We start from the raw sequence: 24,401 nt of genomic DNA, 5'->3' as shown, positions 1-24,401 counted from the left end.
AAAAAATAATCAAGCAAACAGTAAAAGATTTTCCATACATCTTAATAGAAACTTAGGGAATAGAGAAAGCCAGAATGAGATAAGTATTGGCTTATAGATACAAGGAAGAAATTCCCCTAATTTCTTAATAGTGTTAAGGTTTTATTTAGGAAAGAGAACTTGGGAGGTATATGAAAGATAAACTGGAAATCTACCCAAAATTAAACAAATATTTGGAAAGCTAATAGGCATTAGATAAGATTATCTCAAAAAGGATTCGCCGAAACCAGTTTGGCTCAGTGGATAGAGCATCGGCCTGCAGACTGAAAGGTCCCAGGTTCAGTTCCGGTCAAGGGCATGTACTTTGGTTGCGGGCACATCCCCATTAGGGGGTGTACAAGAGGCAGCTGATCGATGATTCTCTCTCATCGATGTTTCTAACTCTCTATCCCTCTCTCTTCCTCTCCATAAAAAAATCAATAAAATATATTTTTTAAAAATTAAAAAAAAGGATTCGATAAGGCACACCAAAAAAGACATTATACTTTTTGCTGATCTGACAAAAAATAGATATAACTTTGATTCATTCACATTGTATGGCTATTGTTGTGTTATCATTTTTTAATTTGACAATCTAAGGGGAAAGAGGTCAGTGATCCGGACTAAAAATCAGGCTTTGAAAATTCTTGCGGCACACCAACAGCACGTGCTGCAGCACACAGGTTGAAAATCGCTGATATAAACCATAGGACAAACACTTGGCCCTTCCTCTTAAAATACTTATCTCTTGTCTCCCTCTCCCTTCCACTCTCTCTAAAATTCAATGGGTAAAAGTATCTTTGGATAAGGATTAACAAAGAAAAAAGAAAGAGGAAAAGACACATTTTTCTCCAACTTCCTCTTACCTCCATTTCTTACATAAACTAATCCATGAAGGTAAAATACATAAGATATCCTTGTCAAAATAAAGTTAGTTCTACCCCTAAGATAGTAACAATAAAAAGTTCCAATGTATGCCAGAAACAAAATAAATTATATATCCTTGGCTGCCTACAATAACATAACAGATAAATAAATACCAGATCTGGAAAGGATCTCGAAAATTTTCATAACTGCTTTGAACAGCTAGACCATATGTCATCACTATTTTGCAGATATGTAAACATAGGTACCTCACATAATTACTTCTCTAATGGATAGTAAGTCATAGAAAGTAAACTGGAACATAAATTCCCTGTCTTCTAGAATGCCCTTTTTGACCATTTTAATTATTCTAAAAATAGAATACTTACGGATAATGTATGAAGAAGTTGCCCTGTGAAAGAATTCCATACTTTCAAAAGGAAATTGTTCACTGCAGTAATAATTGTCGTGTCATAGCGATCCCAGGCTACCATAGTCACCTTAAGTTTAGTGACCTTGTCTTCCCCAGAAGGCAAGTTATTCCTAAACAAAATAATTTGCAGTATTCAAACATTGTAAATTTTTAACAAAAGTGCAACTAACATAGTAAATATATCAAAAAATATCTCCAGGAGTATGCAAATTTTTGGATATAAATTATAAAACATACATTTAAGTACTGATGAAATAAAATAAAAATACCTACATAGGCCAATATCAATAGCTTATTTTAGGGAGGAAAAAAGGACACAAGTGGCAAAAATTTTGCATGTAGTTACATAACAACAAAACAGTGAAATTAAAAAGAAATCTACAAACGCCTTAAAAAATAAAATACTAGATACTAGAGAATATAAAGAAAACATATATGGACACTATTCCCTTAAATATTAAATTTTGTAAAAATAATAGATCATATACAAGAGCAGAAAGAGATTTTGGAATTTTTGGTTTAATTGAATGTGACATTATCAGTAGCTGGCTATAACTATATAGTCAGTTCTATACTGTTATGAATGGAAAATATAATTTCAGTCATATACTACAGAGGTAAATATATATCTTTCAATCAATAGTGAATATAAGGAAAAAGATGCTGATTAAGTGTAATTATAATGTTGAGTAGGAATGCTAACAAGAAAAATTCTAAAGGTATCCTTAGTAAGTTAAGGAAATAAATATATGATGACATACAATAGGGATAACCTCAAATTGTATACATACTTTAACAGCTGATAGCTGTAGATTCGCTTATACTTTGAAAATGAAATGTATTTTTATAAACACTGCCTTCAACACACATTTTTGGGGGGACACCCTGTATAGAAAACTAAGGCAAAGAATGACTCCATGGGCATTAGCAGGTCATAGTGATCACAAGAGTTCAGAATTTTAAACGAGTTAACAATATTTCTATCATCCAGTATGTTAATCAAAAGCAAAAGGCAATTTATTTAGAAACAAAGTATAGATGTAAATTTCACACCTACCAAATAACTCTAAACTATTTACTAATCTAAAAAAGATATTTTACTTTCATTATTAAGTATAATTCAATAATGTAAGATATTATGCCTTCTGAAAACTAATGTAATATCTCACATCCAAACTTACCCAGTCATTTTAGTAGCCATATCTAGCACTATACTCTTCCATTCTTGTTGCTGATATTGCCAAATTCTTGCTGTTCCATCTCTGCTACCACTAACAAATCTTAAACTGCAAAGAAACAGTAAAAATACCATTATTACTTCCCTGCAAAAAGGAAATCACTTTTTTTGCTAATCATAAAAGTAATATTTTCATCCACATATACTACTGGGGAGAACAAAAATGGTGTACTTAAAAAAAACAACACAAGTTGGTAGTTCCTCAAAAAGGATAAACAAGTGACTGCATGAACTAGCAAGTCTACCCCCAGGTATATATCCAAAGGAAATGAAAACAGCCCACAAATATTTGTGGCATTATTCATAACAGGCCAAGAAGTGGCACCAACCCAAATGTCCATCAACTGATAAATGGATCAATTGTGGTATATCCAAACATTCAAATAATATTCATCAATAAAAAGGAAAGAAATAATGATAAATGCTGTAACATGGATGAATATTGAAAACATTATGCTAAGTGAAAAGTCAGTCACACAATATTCCCCTTATGAAATATCCAGAATGGGCAAATCTAGAGACAAAAAGTAAATAATGGTTGACCAGAGCTGAGAGTAGGGGTATAAATGGATTGTAGATTGAAAGCTAAAAGTTCTGAGACTTCTTTTTGAGGCAAAATGTTCTAAAATTGATTATGTTGACTGTTGCACAATTCTATGAATATACTAAAAACCATTGAATTTTATTTTATGTAGATCAAGCCTGCAGGGGAGGGCAGTTAGGAATGACCAGGCCTACAGGGGAGGGCGGTTGAGGGGACCCAGACCTGCAGGGGAGGGCAGTTAGGGGCAAACAGGCTGGCAGAGGAGCAGTTAGGCACCAATGAGGCTGGCAGGGGAGTGGTTAGGGAGTGATCAGACTGGCAGGCAGAAGTGGTTAGAGGCAATCAGGAAGGCAGGCAGGCGAGAAATTAGGAGCCAACAGTCCTGGATTGTGAGAGAGAGATCCCAAATTGGAGAGGGTGCAGCCTGGGCTGAAGGACCTGCACTGGGCCTCTAGTACTACATCAATGAGCGAGATCATGTCCTATTTATCTTTCCCTGACTGCCTTATTTCGCTTAGCATAATGCTCTCTAGTTCCATCCATGCTGTTGCAAATGGTAAGAATTCCTTCTTTTTTTAATGCAGCATAGCATTCGATTGTGTAGATGTACCACAGTTTTTTAATCTACTCATCTGCTGATGGGCACTTAGGCTGTTTTCAAATCTTAGCTATTGTAAATTGTGCTGCTATGAACTTAGGGGTGCTTATAACCTTTCTGATTGGTGTTTCTACTTTCTTGGGATATATTCCTAGAATTGGGATCACTGGGTCAACTGGGAGTTCCATTTTTAGTTTTTTGAGGAAACTCCATCTTCATACTGTTTTCCACAGTGACTGCACCAGTCTGCATTCCCACCAGCAGTAAGCAAGGGTTCCTTTTTCTCCAAATCTTCCCCAGCACTAGTCATTGGTTAATGATAGCCATTCTGACATGTAGCCATTCTGAGATCACCCTCAATTCCCCTTCATTGAAGGCCTGGTCCCTCCCAACTGCTCTCTTCTGCTGGCCTGATCACCTACAACTGTCTTCCCTTGCAGGCCTGGTCCCTCCCAACTGCTTTCCCCTGCTGGCCATCTTGTGGTGGCCATCTTGTGTCCACCTGGGGTCAGCCATCTTTGACCACATGGGGGCAGCCATCTTGTGTATTGGAGAGATGGTTAATTTGCATATAAGTCTTTTATTAGATAGGATAGAGGCCTGGTGCATGGGCGGGGGGCCAGCCTGTTTGCCTTGAAGGGTGTACTGGATCAGGGTGGGGGGGTTCCTTTGGAGTGTGGGGTGGCCTTGGCGAGGGTCCTGTGATGGTTTGCAGGCCAACTACACCCCCTGGTAACCTAAGAAGAGGCCCTGCTATCTAGGATTTATTTATCTTCTATAATTGAAACTTTGTAGCCTGGAGCAGAGCCAAGCCTTCTGCTTGCTCTGTGTCTGCAGCAATTTCTGTTGGGAATTATTTATCTTCTATAATTATAACTTTGTAGCCTTAAGTGGAGGCCTGGGTCGGCCAGGGTGTGCGGAAAGCTTGGTTTCCTCCATCACCAGGGAAACCCAAGCCACCCTCCTGCTCTCTTCATGACTGCAGCCATCTTGGTTGGGTTAATTTGCATACTCGCTCCTGATTGGCTAATGGGTGTGGGTTGTGGGTGTAGCAGAGCGATGGCTAATTTGCATATTGCTCTTTTATTAGATAGTATAATGAACAACATAAACCGATGAACAAAAGCAGATTCTAGATTCAGAGAAGCAATGATCAGATGCTCAAACCTCAGGGGGAAGGTAGGAAAGGGTGAGGTAAGGGGGAGAGATCAACCAAAGGACTTGTATGCATGCTTATAAGCCTAAGCAATGGACACAGACAACGGGGGGGGGGGGGGGGGGGGGGTGAGGGCATGAGTGGGGAGGTGGGAGGTGTCAATAGGGGAGATGAGAACACATATGTAATACCTTAATCAATAAAGAAATTAAAAAAAAGAGAGTTTTTCCTTTAAGATAAAATGCAAGGAATTTAAAAATTCAGATTCTTTTAGCATGAAAAAGTTATAATAAAACAATTCTTCAAGTGTATAACTAAATATAGTGTGCTAAACCAACCTAAGAAATCATTTGAATGTTTTTTTCATTGCTAATACTCTATAGGTGTCCTTCTTTGTAAACCATCATTATTTACTCTTACATTTAACAATTTTCAAGATAATAATAATCACCTACTGTCCAAAAACAGTTAAAAATAAAACATGGTGATCCACAAAATGTCCTTAGAGAAATATAGGGATACAAGTTATGTTAAGTGACTATATTTTTTAATCTATTGTCAGTCAATTTTTAGTCCAGGGAAGATTATCATCTTTTCAGGATCAGACATTTGAAAGGGTACACAAATACCTGTACATAATTTCTGAGTTTAAAGACAGAAAATATTTAACATATGAATAGTAGATACAATTAGTGACACATATATTCAGCAGGACATGAGTAAGTTAAAATCTGGAGAAGTCAAGAAGGGTTTCAGGTAGGGCATGAATCTTAAAAGAAAAACAAAACTTAAAGAAGAAGAAACAGGAGAGAGAAGGGGAAAGAGGTAAGGAGAATGGAAGGGAGATGATGGATGTAGGAGGGTAGGAGAAGTGAAGTGGAGGTAAATGATAATTCTGGGTAAGAATGGTGTGAGGTATTGTAAAATATAAAGAAACAATGGATGATGAAATATATGTGGGATATAATAAGAACAATGTTTAAATCAATTAAGGAGATTTAAAAACTTATATGGGAATTAGAAGTCCAGTGCATGTAAATTCATGTACTGGAGAGGAATTCCCTCAGCCTGGCCTACCCTCTCTCAAGGTGTGGGAGCCCTCAGAGCAGGAAGCAACCCAGCGATCAGGAGAAGGAGATGCCCCATTACACCTCTGCTGCTGCCACTGCCTGCAGCGAAAGCCTCAGCCGGCCCTGGTTACCTGGGCCTCGGGCCAACCCTGGGCGGCTGGGCAGCCACCAACCGAGGCTTGCCTGTGCCTTGGGCCGGTCCTGGACAGCTGGGTAGTCACCATCTGAGGCTTACCTGCACCTCGGGCAGGCCCTGGGCAGCTGGGGAGCTGGGGGATTCCGGAGGCTTGCCATGCACCTGTTGCCCCGACAGGGCTGTGGGGACTGGGTGCCTCCGTCTTGTGGCTGTGGGTGCCACCATCTTTGTGATGGTATGAGGGTCAATTAGTATATTTCCTCTTTACTAGTTAGAATAAGAGATGAATTAAGAATGTAGGTCTAAGTGCAGTTGTAGAGAGTTCTGAATGCCAGGCTAAGACACTGAACTCTATTTTATAGACCAAGAAGTAACACTAAAATTTTCTGAGAACATCAATGCTCATCTGGCAGAAATGGACAGGATGTATATAGAAGGGAGAAGAAAACCAATGGTAAAAAATCAAATAATAAAATCCTGACTAAGGCAGGGGAAAACACAAATGGAAAGAGAAATAAACAAAGATAAATAATTCAGAAAGAAAGCAATGATAGCCTATGATGACTACTTGAATAGGAGTTTAGAAGAGATGGGATAAGGATGTCATCAGAGATAAACAAAGGCTTTCAGCCTAAGTGATTGGTCAGAAATAAAGTACAGAAATAAGAAGTTGAAGTAGCTAATTCTGAATGAATGGAGACAAAATATATCAAACAACTGTTTACAAAGATAGTTACCTGTCTCCATTGTTACAGAATTGAACAGCAACAACTTTGTCCTAAGACATAAAAAAACAAAAAACAAATTTCTATTAGAACTAATTTATTTATAACATGCATAAAACACTCTTCCCTTCAAATTCACAATCAAAAGCATCAGGGAGTAGATTTTTTAATGCCATAATTTTCTTAACTCAAATTTTACTTAAAAGGCTAAAACAATGCATTAACTACAGAGTAGTAATTTGAGACAAACCAGACATATTCAAATATGTTTCTAAACAATAATCTCAAGAGACAGATAGTTCTGACTAGGTATTAAGTTTATTATGCCCCCCATAATAAAACAGCACACTAATTGAAAATACCACCTTAAAGTAACTAATATAATAGTAGTTGAATGAAATTTCCCACTTGACTCTTTCTTAAGTTTCAGAAAACATATCAGTCATTTCCTATTTCTCACACAGTTTAATTATTTTACAATGGAGTTGCATGACAGCCTTTAGGTATTATAGTTTACATATTGCTATTTGAATCTTCTTTGGATATAATGTGTATTGAGGTGAGAAGATTAAAAAGTATAAACCAAACCATTTGTTTTCCATCTCTTTATTCCTTGATGATAAAGTTAAAATGTACCCTCAAATATTGTACACATTTTCAAAAACCATTCATTCGAACTAAATTGTTAAAAAGTTCAGATAGTAAATACCTTTATATTTCATTATTTTTAAAAATTATTAAATTGTCTTTCTATGTTCAGAGGTATCTGTGATTCACACTGTTCCATGACTTCACTGTAGTATTTATCTCTCAGATTCTGGATTATCACTACCAGCTGTAATAATTAACCTTAGATGTTTTGAAAAGAAAGACATCTTTTTCCAATGACTAACAGCCACCACTAATTTCAACAGAGAATGCTTTACATTTTCTAACTTTTTTTCTGAGCTGGGTCCCTGCAAAAATAATTTTTCTTCTTCTCTTCCCCCCACCCCGATTCATTTACTACCTCTTTCTAGCATTTGGAAAACAATCAAGAAGCTATCGATAAAATCACTAAAAAGTATTTTTTTCTAAGTAATATTTAATGTCTTTTAGTAAGTATGTAGACATTAAAGTAACAAACAGCTTATAGTTAATAAAACACAGCAGGTGAAATGAGTGTTTTCATAAATTATCATTGCAATATATATTTTTTCTTTTTTCTTATAGTCAAATAAAAATTATATTAAATATTATAACCATACTAAATCCAAATTTTCACATTGATCTTCATTATTGAAGGGACATCTTACCATATAGATTTAAGCACCAATCTATATTAGAGTACAGACTAGAAAAGAAATAAAACCAACTTTCTAGGGTTGCTAAAAAAAGAAAGCAACATAGTTTTTCATTGTTTTCTTACCGTATGTGACTCTAACTCAGCAATTTTCTCAGGAATCTCAGAACCCAAATAATATATTCTGATCACATGGTCAGTACTACCTGTTGTAATGAACATACCACCTGGAGGATTAAAAAACAAATATTATACCAAAGAACTTAAAAAACCCTCTGATTGCTTTCTTATTTATATGCTAATTTACAATAATGAAATGGCTTCAACATAAGGTTATCTCCTAATGGTTAAAGACATAGTAATGTTTCAGAGAAAAATAAATAAAATTCAAAAAACAGAGAAATATTTAAAATATTTAAAATACAACTATACCATTAACTAAATTAAAAAATCTACCAACTTGCCCAGCCGGCTCAGCAGTTGAGCATCAACCTATGAACCACGAGGTCACGGTTCTATTCCTGCTCATGGTAGCATGGTTGCAAGCTCGAACCACACTACATGGTGTGCAGGAAGCAGCCTATCAATTATTCTGATCATTGATGTTTCTATCTCTCTCTCCCTCTCCCCCTCTCTGAAATCAATAAGAACATATATATTTTAATTAATTTCAGAGAGGAGCGGGGGAGAGAGAGATAGAAATATCAATGATGAGAGAGAATCATTGATCGGTTGCCCCCTACTGGGGATAGAGCCCGAAACCCGGGCATATGCACTTGACCGGAATCAACCTAGGAACTAGCGCAATGCTCTATCCACTGAACCAAACCAGCTAAGGCAGAACATTTTTTTTTTTTAAATCCACCAACTGTACACTAAATAAAGGACTTTGGATCATATACATAAAAGGTCACAGCCTCAAAGAATTCTTTATATTTAACATAAACATAAAAGTATTCATTAGATACTATAGTATCTACAATTCTCTTTATATTAATATAATAGTATAGTGGCCACAGTGGTGTCAAGTGCAAAAACTCAAACAATTTTCAGATGATGAAAAACTTTTGGAGATAGATGATGGTGGTCATGCATACAATATAATGTGAGTATACTTAATGCCATAGAACTGTATAATGGGTATTAAATTGGTAAATTTTACATTATATTTTATCACAATGAGAAAAAGGTTAACTAGCTTACAATTATTAGCAGTAGATAAGCACTGTCTATAGACTGTAAAAGTGTCTTTTATATGGAGCTACAGTATATGTTTTCTGAAAAGTCTGGGCAGGATTTTAGTATGAATTTGGGGGTAAAAAGGGTTTGTTTTTACCAACTAAGTTTTGCATTATATAAAAACTTATCACTTACAACTAAGAAAAAAAACTCCAAAGGTATCACATGTTAAGAGTCCATAAGGGTCCACCAATTAAGAAATATGGTTCACATTTTTGGCTTGACTATATTAACACTCAAACACATGCATTTTTTCTGAACAAAATTGAAAAATATATCTTTCCTAAGTGAATCATTTAATATTTTGGGTATCTAAAACATTCAATTTTCATGCATACCAGAACTGAAAGATGAACAAGATATCTGAACTCCAGGTCTGGATCTCTCAGTAAATTTAACTGGGCGATCTCTAAGAGAAAAGAAAGACGTTTTGGTTTTGTTTTTCATCATGTTCATTTAATGTGCAAGAATCTTAGCACATTGGATACTGACAGATTTAGCATTAATATTATTGAAACCACAAAATAGAAGTAGTTGATAAGCACTAGTCATTCAGGTTAAAAATGCATTTAACCTTATAAATACACTTTATGATACCAGTATTACTATCATAGCTTTACAAATATATTACCGTATTACTTACTATTACCATTACAATTACAATTTCAAACTCTTCTTAACCAAATAAGAAATGAAAGTCATTTTTATGTATAAAATAGTTGCCTCAATATTGAATTCATAAGAATTTTATTCTAAAATTTCTAACATCCACCTGAAGTAAGTGTGAATGTGTATACACACACATTCACGCATATATTTATATACTTAAATAGATGAACTACTAAGAATCTTTCAAGGTAATAAAAATGAAAGCACTTGACTTTTTACCAAATTTGTAATCCAAATGTGAACTTACCTAAATTTCATTGTTTTTACATGCCATTGCCAGAAACAGATTGTTCCATCAGCACCAGTAGAAGTGAGGTATCTAGTTGTGCCTTTAGTTGATGGACAAAACTAAAAAAAACCAACAAATTTTAATTCAATTAAAAAGCTTTCATCTTCAAACTTTTTTTTAAACACAGTATGTTCTAAAATTGTAACTACTTTAACAAATTACTTTAAATAAATTCATGAGAATTTCAGTTTCAATAAATTATTTAAATGTCATACATGAATGCATACCTTACAAAAATGCAACAAAAAAAAAGTTGAAGAAAAAAACCAGTCATTGAATTTAGGATAATTTTAGATCTAAAAATAATTATTTAAAAATTATTTAACATCACTCTTTAAGTTTATTACTTCAATACTTTTTTAAAATTCTCACCCAAAGATATATTTTTTGTTAAACTGATTTTAGAGGAAAAGGGGGAAAGAGAGGGAGAGACGGGGAAAGAGAGGGAGAGAGAGAGGGGGGAGGGAGAGGGTGAGACAAGGTGGGGGGGAGGAGAGAGACAGAGAGAGAGAGATATTGCCTCCCACCCATTCCTCAACCTGGAATCTAAACTGCAACCTTGGTATGTGTCCTGACAAGGAATCGAAACGCCTTATGGTGTATGGCATGATGCTCGAACAACCTGAGCCACCCAGTTAGGGCTACTTCAATACTTTCATTGGAGAAAAAAACTCAAAGTCATTACTAGTTAAACATTACAAATCTTCTAAATATATGCTTATAGAGCAATAATTATGAAACTTTTAGTTCCATATGAATAGGGCATCAGAAGTAAATCTATAATCAATGATTAGGTAGCTAACATCCAAATATTTGAGTATTTTTTTAATAGTTTGTTTAAACATTTACTTCAATGAAGTACAATGTCAATTTAGTCCTTTTTAAATTTAAATCATTTCTATTTTTTTATGGATAATGTAAACTAGATGAAATTTGTGTTCATATCACTGTGGGGAAAATAGATTAAACAATATATTTAAGTTGCCTATTTAAAGTATGGCTTCTACCCTAGGTGGAATTCATGTAGAATTCTCAAGCTCTAATTCTCAGTATTTTACATGACCTCAAAAAAAAAACAACAAAAAAAAAACCACAAAGAGAAGAACCACCAGTTTCATGATGTCTGGAACACAGGGAAAAAGTTAAAAAATCAAACTACAATCTCTAGAATGCCTGTGAGTTTTTAAAATCCCAAACAGATATAAATATACACCTTACACTGAAATGACAACTAAGGATCAACATGCATAGAGTTTAAATAAATCCTGAATTCAAATATTAAAAAATGATCATTATAGATATTAGAAATCATTTCTTTAGTTTTCTCTTTTGGAAGCATAGAACTTCAAATGACTAGAGTTTAAACCAAATAAAAATTACCAATAACATTATCCATTAACAGTTGATGCACCGTTAAAGAAACCAATACCGAAGTAGCATGTTTATATCTTCACTTCTGAGATAGAAAAGCTTCTATTAGAAAGCTTAATCCACAGTGTTTATTTTGCTTGTTTGTTTTCTGTTTTTATTTTTTTTATTAAGGTATTATATGTATACATATCTTACCATTGTCCCCCAACCCTTAATCCACAGTGTTTAACAGGAATCTATAAATTACAGCCCACACACCAAATTAAAATTGATGTCTGTTTCTGTAAATGAAGTTTTATTGGAATACATCAACTTACAGTGTCTATGGCTGTTTTTTCACCCCAACAACAATTTAATTGCAACAGAGATAATATGCCCTGCAAAGCCTAAAATATTTATTAATTGACAATAAATTTGCTGATCTCTGATATATAGGTAAGAGACAATTAAGTATGAAAAAGTATAATTTTATTAAGTTTCAAGAAACACTAAAAAATTTATTATTCCCATTATTTAAACTGCTTCATAAAACACAAAGGGTGATGTAGTCCATTAATGTACCTTAACTGGATTGTTTTTAAATGATAAATCATGTTAGAGATTATACAAATAAGACACTTATATGTTTGTTTCTGAATACAAATACATAGTGATAGATGAAAATTTAGGAAATATAGAAAAACAGAATAAAAGCTAATTATAATCCCATCACCTAGAAACAACCACTACTAACATCATACCATTTTAGGTATTTACATTTTTTAGAAAAAGAAACTGGAAGGATAATACAGCATAATGTTAACAGAGACAATTAGAAAAGAATCAATAAAGCATATAGAATGCATGCTAAATGTTGATCATTAGTACGGACAAAAATGAAACTATGTGGTGATACACAATGGGGGGGGGGGTGACAATTTAAAATTTCAGAGTAGTAAGGTGGTCAGAGAAGATATCTCTAACAACAAAACATTTGCACAAAGAGCTTACATATTGAAGGAACAAGCCATGTTTGAATATTCATTCAAGACTATTCCAGAGCCATGAAGAGTAAAACAAAGGCAGGAGCGTAGCTAGAGAAGTCTATCAATAAAAAGCAGAGAGGAGCCCTAGCTGGGTTGGCTCAGTAGATAAAGCATCGGACTAAGGACAAGGGGTCCCAGGTTTGATTCCGGTCAAGGGTACGTACCTTGGGTGCAATCTCCTCTCCGGCCAAGGCCTTGGTCAGGGAATGTGCAGGGGGCAGCCAAATCGATGTGAACACATCGATATTTCTCTGTCTTTCCCTCCCTCTTCTACTCTCTCTAAAAATCATTGGGAAAATATCCTCAGGTGAGGAAAGAAAAAAAAAAAAGCAGAGAGGGTAGCAGATAAAGCAGAATGAAAAGAGGAAACAAGGAGAAAAGAGGTGAAGTAGGTCAAATAGCAAGGAGCTAAGAATGTAAGTAAGGTGTTGTGGGTGACTATAAAGACTTTGGCTTTGCCCAGCTGGCATGGCTCAGTGATTGAGCATCGAACTATGAACCAGAAGGTCACGGTTCGATTCCTGGTCAGGGCACATGCCCATGTGTCAGGCTCGATCCCCAGTAGAGGGCCTATAGGAGGCAGGGAGTCTATCATTGATACACCCTCATCATAGATGTCTCTCTCTCTTTCTCTCTCTCTCTCTCTCTCTCTCTCTCTCTCTCTCTCTCTCTCTCTCTCTCCCCCTCTCTCCCTCCCTCCCTCCCTCTCCCCACTCTGAAATCAATCATGGGGGGGGGGGGGGAATGGTGGCAGAATAGACAGACATGTCCTGAGCATTGACCCGGAGCAGAAAGAAAGAACAGCTGAGGGTTGCACAGGGAGTGTTTGTTGGCGAGTTAAGGGACAGCTATACTCCAGGAGAAGGTGGGGGACTGCTGGATGGTGTTGCCCTAACTAGGGCAGCCTCCACTGGCATGGGGTTCCCTCCCAGAGCCACCGGTTCAGAGGTGGAGACCATGCCATCTTGAAAGGGAAAGTGGATGTTATCGGAAGCCTGAAAATCTACAACTTTGGCACCCACCAAACAGCTGCAAACCCCAGAACACCGGCCCCAATTGGCGCAAACACGCAGATGCAGAGGAGCTCTACACTCCAGCACAGAAAGGTCAGATTTAGCCTGGGATAAGGTGAGGTCTCTGGCACCGGCAGGAAACAGAAATGCATGCATTGCAGGAGCTGGAGGACCGGGAGAAGTCTGCACATAGAACAATCTGCGGCTGTTGGGGCTGGCGTGGTCGGTGAATGTGGAAGGGGGTCCTCACAGCTGCTAACAAAAGGGATCTCTAAAAATCAACCCATTTTGATCTGCTGCAAAAGGATTGCCTAAAAATTTTAAGTGTGCCAGCTGCTTAGACCCAAGGGGAAAAGGAGACTGTGCAGACTAGCGTGCAGACCCTTTCTTCGCACATTTGGGCTTTTTCCTCTTCAAATCCTTGCTTCTGATTACTAAGCCCGATACATAGGATCACCCAGTTGGGGACACCCTGGGAGACTGCAGGGGAAAGTTGCTTTTCTGGAAACTGGGGTTCAGAGCAGGGAGTGACCATCAGAGAACGAGCTCTGGGGCAGCCCACTCCCACAAACCAGTATTGAGTGCCACAGGGAAAGCAGGATTTAAGCACAGACTAGAGAGGACCTATAGACCCAGAGGTCAAGCCAGAAACACTACCACACAGGGGCTCAGTCACAAGTTGACTCTTGTATAATCACAAATAAGGGAATACAAGAAATTAAGACACTCCCTGCTTAAAAATCAGGACTGGCTTACAACACTGAGAAGCAATGAAAAGCAGAGAACTACATTACTGTCCTGAGAGAGATGCAAATCAAAACAACAATGCAGTACCATCTCACACCTGTCAAAATAGCCAAAATCAACAAATCAACAAACGACAAGTGTTGGCGAGGATGCAAAGAAAAAGGAACCCTCGTGCACTGCTGGTGGGAATGCAGACTGGTGCAACCACTGTGGAGAACAGTATGGAGTTTCTTCAAAAAACTGAAAATGGAACTCCCATTTGACCCAGTAATCCCACTCCTAGGAATATATCCCAAGAAACTAGAAACACCAATCAGAAAGGATATATGCACCCCTATGTTCATAGCAGCACAATCTACAATAGCTAGAATCTGGAAACAGTCTAGGTGCCCGTCAGCAGATGATTGGATCAGAAAACTATGGTACATCTACAAAATGGAATACTATGCTGCCATAAAAAAGAAGGAATTCTCATCATTTGCAGCAACCTGGATAGAATTGGAGAACAACATGCCGAGTGAAATAAGCCAGTCAATGAAAGAGAAATACCACATGACCTCACTCATTTATGGATAATAAAGAACATTATAAACTGATGAACCAAAAGATAGATATAGAGACAGTAAAGCAACAAGCAGACTGTCAAATTTCAGCGGGGAGGGTAGGGAGACCTGGGGGAGATAAGAGATCAACTGAAGGACTTGTATACATGCATATAAGTACAACCAATGGACACAAAACTCTGGGGAGGGAGGGTCTGAATGGGAGGGGGGGAGCACTGTTAAAACATGTACACAGATAATAATTTAATTTTTTAAAAAAGTAAATAAATAAATAAAAATTAGATTAAAAAAAAAAAGATATGTGAACACATATTATGGCAGATTGAAAACGACCCAAGTGCCCATCAGTGGGTGAGTGGATAAAAAAGATGTGGTACATTTACATAATGAAATACTACTTGGCTGTGAAAAAGAAGGAAATCTTACCCTTTGTGACAGCATGGATGGACCTGGAGAGGATTATGCTAAGTGAAATAAGCCAGTAAAAGAAAGACAAGTACTATATGATTTCATTCGTATGTGGGGTCTAATGAGCAAAATTAACTAACGAGAAAATAGCAAAATAGTGACAGACTCAGAGAGGAGGCTGACAGCTGGGTGGAGGTGGGTGGTGGGCTGGATGGGGGTGATAGAGAGGTTGAGCAAAAAGATGAAAAAAAAAAAACCCTCAAGGAAATAGACAACAGCATGGTAATCGTGGGGGTGGGGATGTAGAGGGAGGTGGAGCAGGATATAGGAGGCATAAATGGTGGTGGATGGAGACTTGACTTGAGACCTGAGGTGGTGAATATACAATACGGTGTACAGATGAAGTGTTGTGGAATTGTGCACCTGAAACCTATACTATTTTGTTAACCAGTGTCACCCGAATACATTCAAAAACGAAGAGAAAATTGTAAACTCTCCAAAGCCCCAACAGAGTTCTGCTTATTTAAAAAGAAAGAAGGAAGAAAGGGAGGGGGGGTGAAAGGGGAGATAACGATCTCACTTCATGAGTGGGGGAACATACCTGTCCTGTTCATAGATTGACAATGCCAATAAATTGAAGTATGGTTTAAAAAAAAAAAAAAAAAATACTGTCCTGAGTGGGAAACAGGATTTTTATATTTTTCATCTTTTACTTAAGAAAATAATTTTTTTTTTTTGGTTCCTCACTTGATTTTACCTTTTTAATTGTTACATTTTTATTTTCAATCAGTATTATTACTTCTACCATTTTACCTTTCTTTTTTCTTTAAGTGTCATTGTATTTTCTCTTTATTTTACTTTGGGATTAGTGTTCTACATTCTATTTTCATCTTTCCTTTAACAACTTTTTACTCTATCTCAACTGTACCTTTGTGCCATCATTCTCTTCCTAACTTTTCCCCTTTTGGTGTGCTATTTCTCTAACCCTTTTTCTGCTTTACATTTTCCTTATTCTTTCTTTTTACTCCCTGTTAAAATTTCACCCCACTTATATATCTAATTTAAAATACTCTGCTCCAAGTCCATACACACCTATCTCTTCTGTCTTAACTATCAAAAAAAATTGTTTTTGTCTCTGTCATTTTGTTGCTGTTTGCTTGAATGTTGATTATATCTATTTTTATGCTTTTATGTGAGATTGTTTTGCTACTTCTTTTTGTTTTGTTTTGTTTTTTGTTTGATTTCCTTTTTGCTTCTGTTTTCCCCCATCTCCAGGTACTTGTTGCTGGCATTTGCTGGGATTAGTGGCTGTTCTCTTGGAGTTTTCTCTCATATATATAGTTTGTTCCCTTTTTCTTTCTTATTTTCTTTCTTTTCTGTCTTATCTTTTTTTTTTTCCTTTTCCCAGTTTCATTTTGGCACTCCTTTTTCCCCCTTTTCTTCTTTCTCTCCTATCCCCTAATTTGCTTTTTCCAGGTGGTCACGTTTATTTGGAGTTATTAATATTGTGAATACATTTCTGTTCAGTGCCTTGTGTGCTGTGCCTGGTTGTGTTATATTTTGAGCCTTTAAATCAACACAGGAGAGAGAGAACTACAAAACCAGACATCTGGAGAAGAGAGACCATGGGGAGACAAAGAAACAGCCCACATATGAAAGAAAAGCAGGCATCACCAGAAAAGGAAGTAAACGAAATGGAGGTAAGCAACCTGTCAGAGAAAGAATTCAGAGGAGTGGTCATAAAGTGGATAAAAAGAATGGAAGACAAATTCAACATATGAATAAGAACCAAGAGAGAAATAAAGAAGAACCAAGGAGAAATGAAAAATGAAGTCACTGCTGTAAAGAACTCAGTAGAAAGCATCAAGAGTAGACTAGAAGAAGCAGAGGACATCACTGAGCTAGAAGACAAGGTGGGGAAAAAATGCCCAAGTAGAGCAGCTTCTAGAAAGAAAACTAAAAAGCAGGAGGAGAGCCTAAAGGAACTGTGGGAACAATACAAAACAAAACAATAACTGCATAATAGGGGTTCCAGAAGGAGAGGAAACTGAGCAAGGAATAGAAAATCTGTTTGAAGAAATAATAGCAGAAAACTTCCCTGAAAAAGGGAAGAAAAACCCCACACAAATCCAAGAAGCTAACAGAGTCTCAAGTAAAATGAACCACAAGAGACCGACACCAAGGCATGTTATAATTAAATTGGCAAACAACAACAACAAAGTAAAAATCTTAAAAGTGGCCAGAGACAGAAAGTTACATACAACGGAACCCCCATCAGACTAGCGACTGATTTCTCAACAGTAAATCATCAGGCCAGAGGAAATGGAATGAAATATACAAAGTCATGAAAAGAAAAGGTCTGAATCCAAGAACACTGCAACCAGCAAGGCTATCAATCAAAATTGAAGGTGAAGTCAGGAGCTTCATAAACTAAAAAGGACTAAATAAATTTATTACCACCAAACCTGCAATGCAAGAAATGCTAAAGGGTTTGCTGGAAAAAAAAGGGGGGGGGGGAGAGAAATAGTAAGCAAAGAAGGAACACAGGCATAAAGAATAAAAATGGCAACAAATAAGTACCTATCAATAACTTTAAATATAAATTGATTAAACGCCCCAATCAAAAGATACAGGGTAATGGATTGCATAAGAAAACAACACCCATATATCTTCTGTCTACAAGAAACCACCTCAGAAAAAAAGACGCATACAGAATGAGGGTGAAGGGATGGAAAAGGTTTTTCAAGCAAATGGGATGAATAATAAGCTGGGGTAGCAATACTTATATCTGAGAAATTAGATATCAAAGTGAAGGACATAACAAGTGATAAAGGAAGGTGACTTTGTAATACTAAAGGGAACAATCCAACAAGAAGAAATAACTCTGGTGAACATATATGCACCTAATACAGGAACACCCAAATATATAAAAAACAAACAAACAAACAAACAAACAACCTCATAGAGAATATCAAGGGAGAGAAGGACAGCAACACAATCACAAATCACAATAGGAGACTTTAATACCCCACTATCACCATTGGACAAATTCTCTAAACAAAGAATCAGCAAAGAAACAACAACCCTAAATGACTCTCTAGACCAGATGGAATTAATTGACATCTTCAGAACATCTCACCCCAAAGTCACAGAATATACATTCTTCTCAAATGCATATGGATCATTTTCAAAGATAGACCATATGTTAGGTCACAGGCAAAGTCTCTTCAAATTCAAGAAGATAGAAATCATATCAAGCAAATTCCCAGATCACAGTGGCATAAAACTGGAAATCAACTACAATAAAAACAATCCCCCCCCCAAATCAAATACATGGAGACTAAACAGCATGCTATTAAACAATGACTGGGTTACCACAGAGATCAAGGAAGAAATAAAAAATAATGGAAACAAATGACAATGAAATCACAACAGTCTAAAATCTATGAGACACAGTAAAAGTCTTGAGAGGGAAGTTCAAAGCTCTACAAGCCTCCTGCAAAAAACAAGAAACAATGGTAATAAATTACCTACCCCTACAACTCAAAGAGTTAGAAAGAGAGGAACAGGAAAAGCCCAGTATAAGCAGAAGGAAGGAAATAATAAAGATCAGAGCAGAGATAAACGACATAGAGACCAAAGACACTTTTGTAAAGATAAACAAAACCAAGAGCTGGTTCTTTGAAAGGATAAAAAAGATTGAAGAATCTCTAGCCAGGCTCACCGAGAAGCAAATACAGAAGACCCAAATAAACAAAATCAGAAATGAAAGACGTGAAATAATAACAGACCCCACCAAAATACAAAGGATTGTTAAAAAAAAAAAATACTACAAACAACTCTATTCCAACAAACAAGGACAACCTGGAGGAAATTGATAAATTACTAGAAAAAAATAACATTCCAAAACCCAATCAGGAAGAATCTAAACATCTCAATAGGCCAATAACTATGGAAGAAATTTAAACAGACATCAAAAAAGCTTCCAGCAAAAAAAAGCCTGGGGCCAGACAGCTTCACAGGGAGTTTTAACAAACATTCAAGGAAGAAATCAAACCTATCCTCCTCAGACTATTCCAAAAAATTCAAGAGGAAGGAATACTTCCAAGCTCCTTCTATGAAGCCAGCATACCCTAACACCAAAACCAGATAAAGACAACACAATGAAAGAGAATTACAGGCCAATATCCCTCATCAACATGATGTCAAAATTCTAGCAAATAGGATCCAGCAGTACATCAGAAAGATCACACACCATGACCAGTTAGGATTTATCCCAGGAATGCAAAGATGGTACAATATTCACAAATCAATAAACGTGATAATCACATAAACAAACTGAGATAAAAATCACATAGTCATATCAATTGATGCAGAAAAAGCATCTGACAAAATCCAAAAGCCTTTCTTGATAAATACTCTCAACAAGGTGGGAAAAGAAGGATCATACCTCAACATCATAAAAGCTATATATGATAAACCCACAGTTAACATCATACTCAATGGGCAAAAACTAAAACCATTTCCCCTAAGAACAGGAACAAGACAGGGATGCCCGCTTTCACCACTGATATTCAACATACTACTAGAAGTATTAGCCATTGCAATTAGACAAGAAGAAGAAATAAAAGGCATCCAAATTGGAAAAGAAGAAAAGCTGTCTTTATTTACCCATGACATTATATTGTACATAAAAACAGCCTAAAGACTCAATCAAAAAAACTATTAGACTTAACAAATGAATTTGGTAATGCAGCAGGATATAATTAACACCAAGAAATCTATTGCATTTCTACACACCAATAGTTAACTTAGAGAAAGGGAGACTAAAAAAGCAATCTCATTTACCATCACACCAAAAAAATTAAGATACCTAGAAATAAACTTAACTAAGTAGGTAAAAGACTTATATACGAAAAACTACATAACACTGATAAAAGAAATAGAGGAAGACAAACAGATGGAAAAACGTACCATGTTCATGGATTGGTAGAATCAACATCATTAAAATGTCCATATTACCCAAAGCAATCTATAGATTCAGTGCACTCCCCATTAAAATACCAACAGCATATTTCACAAACCTAGAAAGAACTCTCCAAAAATTCATCTATATATAAAAAAAAAATACCCTGAATCGCCACAGCAATCCTGAGAAAGAAGAATAAAGTAGGTGGGATCTCAATACCAGATATCAAACTGTATTACAAAGTTCTTAAAACAGCCTGGTACTGGCACAAGAACAGACATATAGACCAATGGAATAGAATATATAATATTGCCGAAACCGGTTTGGCTCAGTGGATAGAGCGTCGGTCTGCGGACTAAAAGGTCCCAGGTTCGATTACGGTCAAGGGCATGTACCTTGGTTGCGGGCACATCCCCAGTAGAGGGTGTGCAAGAGGCAACTGGTCGATGTTTCTCTCTCATCGACGTTTCTAGCTCTCTATCCCTCTCCCTTCCTCTCTGTGAAAAGTCAATAAAAAATATTTTAAAAAAATAGAATACATAATACCGATATCGACCAAAACAACCACTATGCTCAATTAACATTTGAAAAAGGTCATCTGGATGGTCATTCCGTCTTTTGGTCTAATTAGCATATTAGCTCTTTATTATCTATGATAACAACCCTTTAATTCAATAAAAAGAAATTAAAACAAACAATAAAACCACAAGGATTGTGATTGAGTGTAATGAAAGGCTGCTGGGGGAACAAGCAGCAGCTTGAAAAGGTACCCAGGACATACAAGGAGGAACTAAAATGTTGGGCATCAGGACCAGAGCTACGGAAAGGGGACAGCTTTCTTCCTGGCATCCTTCTACTAGACAGAAGTGCTGGCAGAGGCCATTGTTCCTTTTCTGAGCCCCTCACAGAGCCTGCAGATGGGCACCATTTCTGAGTCTCCATCAACCTGGCTATCACTATTTGTTCCATTCTGGTGATTCCGATATCCTGCCCCACCCAGCTTGTGGGCCCACCCAAGTTGTTTCTAGTTTTCCATAAGAATGGACTGTCTTGGTTCAAGATTCAGACTTTCCAAAATTCTCTCAAACAGGTATCATTTGGCCTTGGCATGCCCCACACTTCTTCCTATATTACCCCAGTCCCTTCACAAGCAACAACCAACCTTAGTTCAAAGCTTGGCCTTAGGTAGGTACCACCAAGCCCAGCACAGTAGCAGCCATCTATAGCTCATGTTGAGAAGCCCTGAATATAGCACAGTTGGCAGCTGACCTTGGCCTGTTCCTGTCAGGATCCTGAGAGCCAGTGTACCAAGATAGACAGTTTTAGATCATGTCGAAGCACCACCCAACCTCCTCCATAAGAGAAAAACCTCAAGAAGCAGACTTAGTGGGCACGAGAACACTGCTGTTGTAAATTAATTGTCAAGGGTCCCACCCCTACTCCATGGGGTGGGACCCTTGACAATTAATCTTTCAAGTTGGTTGTGGCCAGTCCTTGTAGCCAATCGCCCTCATGGTAGATCTCTCCCATTGACATGCCAATAGCAATCAAGGCTCAACTACAACAGGAGGATATACACAGCCTACACAGCAAGGGTGCGGGGTGGAAATTATGCCTGGAGTACCCAGCTCGGGTGAATGGGGAGGCTGTGCCCCTATACCCTATAAGACCTACTACATAAAGCCACTTTACCAAGCTGGGGAGACATAACAGCTCTACCTAATTATGGAAACAAACACAGGAAGGCTGCCAAAATGAGGAGGTAAAGAAACATGTCCCAAATAAAAGAACAGAACAAAACTCTAGAAAAAGAATAAGATACACAATCTAATAGATTCAGAGTTCAAAACACTGGTTTAAGGATGCTCTTCTACTATGCTTAGTAGATGGACTTAATGAGAATTTTAACAGCATAAAAATTGGACGTGGAAACCATAAAAAAGAACTTTAAACTAATTGTACTGAAGAAAAATTTACAGGGAATCAACAGTAGAGAAGATGAAGCTGAGGATCAAATTAGCAATTTGGAATATAAGAAAGCAAAAGACAATATTAAAATAAAGGATAAACTAATTGTACTGAAGAAAAATTTACAGGGAATCAACAGTAGAGAAGATGAAGCTGAGGATCAAATTAGCAATTTGGAATATAAGAAAGCAAAAGACAATATTAACAGAAAAACAAAAGCAATTAGCCCAATTGGCATGGCTCGGTGGTTGAGCATCAACCTATGAACAAGGTCATAGTTTGATTCCCCATCAGAGCACATGCCCAGGTTGTGGGCTTGATCCCCAATAGAGGGCATGCAGGAGGCAGCCAATTAATGATTCTGGCAGAGGCCATTTAAAAATAAATTTAAAGAAAAGAAAAATGAATTTTAAAAAATGAGGATAGTATAAGGAGCCTCTGGTACAACTTCAGGCATACCAACATTCACATCATGGGGCTTCCTGAAGAAGAAAGAAAGCAATGAAATGAAAACCTATTTGAAGGAATAATGACAAAAAACTTCCCTAACCTGTTGAAGCAAATAGACATACAAGTCCAGGAAGCACAGAGTCCCAAATAAGATAAACCCAAAAAGGCCCACACCAAGACACATCATAATTAAAATGCAAAAGTTTATAGACAGGGAGATAATCTTAGACACAGCATAAGAAAAGACTGGCAAGAGATATTCAAAGTAGTGAAAAGCAAAGACCTACAACCAAATTATTCTACTCAACAAAGTATCATTTTCAAATTGAAGGACATAACAAGATCTCCCCAGGTAAGAAATAGATAAAGAAGCTCATCACCACCAAACAAGTATTATATGAAATGTTAGCCGAAACCGGTTTGGCTCAGTGGTAGAGCGTCGGTCTGTGGACTGAAAGGTCCCAGGTTCGATTCCGGTCAAGGGCATGTACATTGGTTGTGGGCACATCCCCGGTGGGGGGTGTGCAAGAGGCAGCTGGTCAATGTTTCTCTCTCATCGACGTTTCTAGCTCTCTATCCCTCTCCCTTCCTCTCTGTAAAAACTCAATAAAAAATAAATAAATAAATAAATAAATAAATAGAAGGGTCTTTGTTTAAGAGGAAAATAAAAAGATAAAAAATATGAACAATAGCCCTAGCCAATAATAGTCTTAGCTGCTTTGGCTTGGAGGATAAGAGTATTGGCCCTTGGACTGAAGAGTCCCAAGTTCCAGTCAAGGGCATGTACCTCGATTTCAGGCTTAATTAATCCCTTGTGTACAGGAGGCAACCAATTGATGTGTCTCTCTCACATTGATGTTTCTCTCTCTCTGTTCCCCGCCACCTCCTTTTCACTCTCTCTAAAAAGCAATGGAATAAATATCCTCAGGTGAGGATTTTTTAAAAAAAAAAAACATTTAAAAAAATATGAACAATAAAATGGTAGTTAATACATATCTATCTACTAGAGGTCCAGTGCACGGAATTCAGCCTGCATTCTCTCGTAATGAGACTCCTTGGGGGAATGTTGGGCCTAAATTGGCAGTTGGACATCCCTGTCGCAATCTGGGATGCTTCATGTACCAGTGGCCATACTTTTCATACAGGTGAAAGGCATCTTGCGGTTGTATGGGCAGCTACATTTTTTGCCCTGATTATAAAAAGTAGTACATAACATGATCCTTTTAAGGCAGTAGTATCATTTTCCTCATCCTATGAGTGGAAAAACTGAAGCAGAGAGAAGTTAAGTAACTGGCTTTGTCACACAGTTATTAGTGTCAGAATCAGGGCTGACCACAAAATGTGTAAGTCAGAGTCCATGCATATCATTGCTGTATCATCCTGTTTTGTTTTGTTTTTTTCAATCAATGTTAGGGTAGCCTTGCCAGGTTTTTTTTGTTTGTTTGTTTGTTTTTCTTAATATATTTTATTGATTTTTCACAGAGAGGAAGGGAGAGGGATAGAGAGTTAGAAACATCAATGAGAGAGATAGATTGACCAGTTGCCTCTTGCACACCCCCCATTAGGGATGTGCCCACAACCAATGTACATGCCCTTGGTCAGAATCGAACCTGGGACCTTTCAGTCT

The 24,401-nt window shown here is 37.0% G+C and overlaps 1 protein-coding gene across 3 annotated transcripts in view; it reads right to left on the bottom strand.

The window, feature by feature from the left end:
• Nucleotides 1–24,401, bottom strand: part of BRWD3 (bromodomain and WD repeat domain containing 3) — a 135,123-nt gene that overhangs the window by 61,268 nt on the left and 49,454 nt on the right. For all 3 annotated transcript variants that reach the window (XM_036439828.2, XM_036439829.2, XM_045582376.1), the window contains exons 9-14: nucleotides 10,219–10,319; nucleotides 9,641–9,711; nucleotides 8,190–8,290; nucleotides 6,794–6,834; nucleotides 2,497–2,601; nucleotides 1,272–1,425 (exon numbers count right to left, since the gene is read on the bottom strand). In XM_036439828.2, the coding sequence (XP_036295721.1) occupies nucleotides 1,272–1,425; nucleotides 2,497–2,601; nucleotides 6,794–6,834; nucleotides 8,190–8,290; nucleotides 9,641–9,711; nucleotides 10,219–10,319 (573 nt within the window). The remainder of the gene's footprint in view (nucleotides 1–1,271; nucleotides 1,426–2,496; nucleotides 2,602–6,793; nucleotides 6,835–8,189; nucleotides 8,291–9,640; nucleotides 9,712–10,218; nucleotides 10,320–24,401) is intronic.

This window comes from Pipistrellus kuhlii, unplaced genomic scaffold, assembly GCF_014108245.1.
Source record: "Pipistrellus kuhlii isolate mPipKuh1 unplaced genomic scaffold, mPipKuh1.p scaffold_m20_p_16, whole genome shotgun sequence".
Taxonomy (NCBI): domain Eukaryota; kingdom Metazoa; phylum Chordata; class Mammalia; order Chiroptera; family Vespertilionidae; genus Pipistrellus; species Pipistrellus kuhlii.
This window is presented reverse-complemented; position numbering and strand designations above follow the sequence as displayed.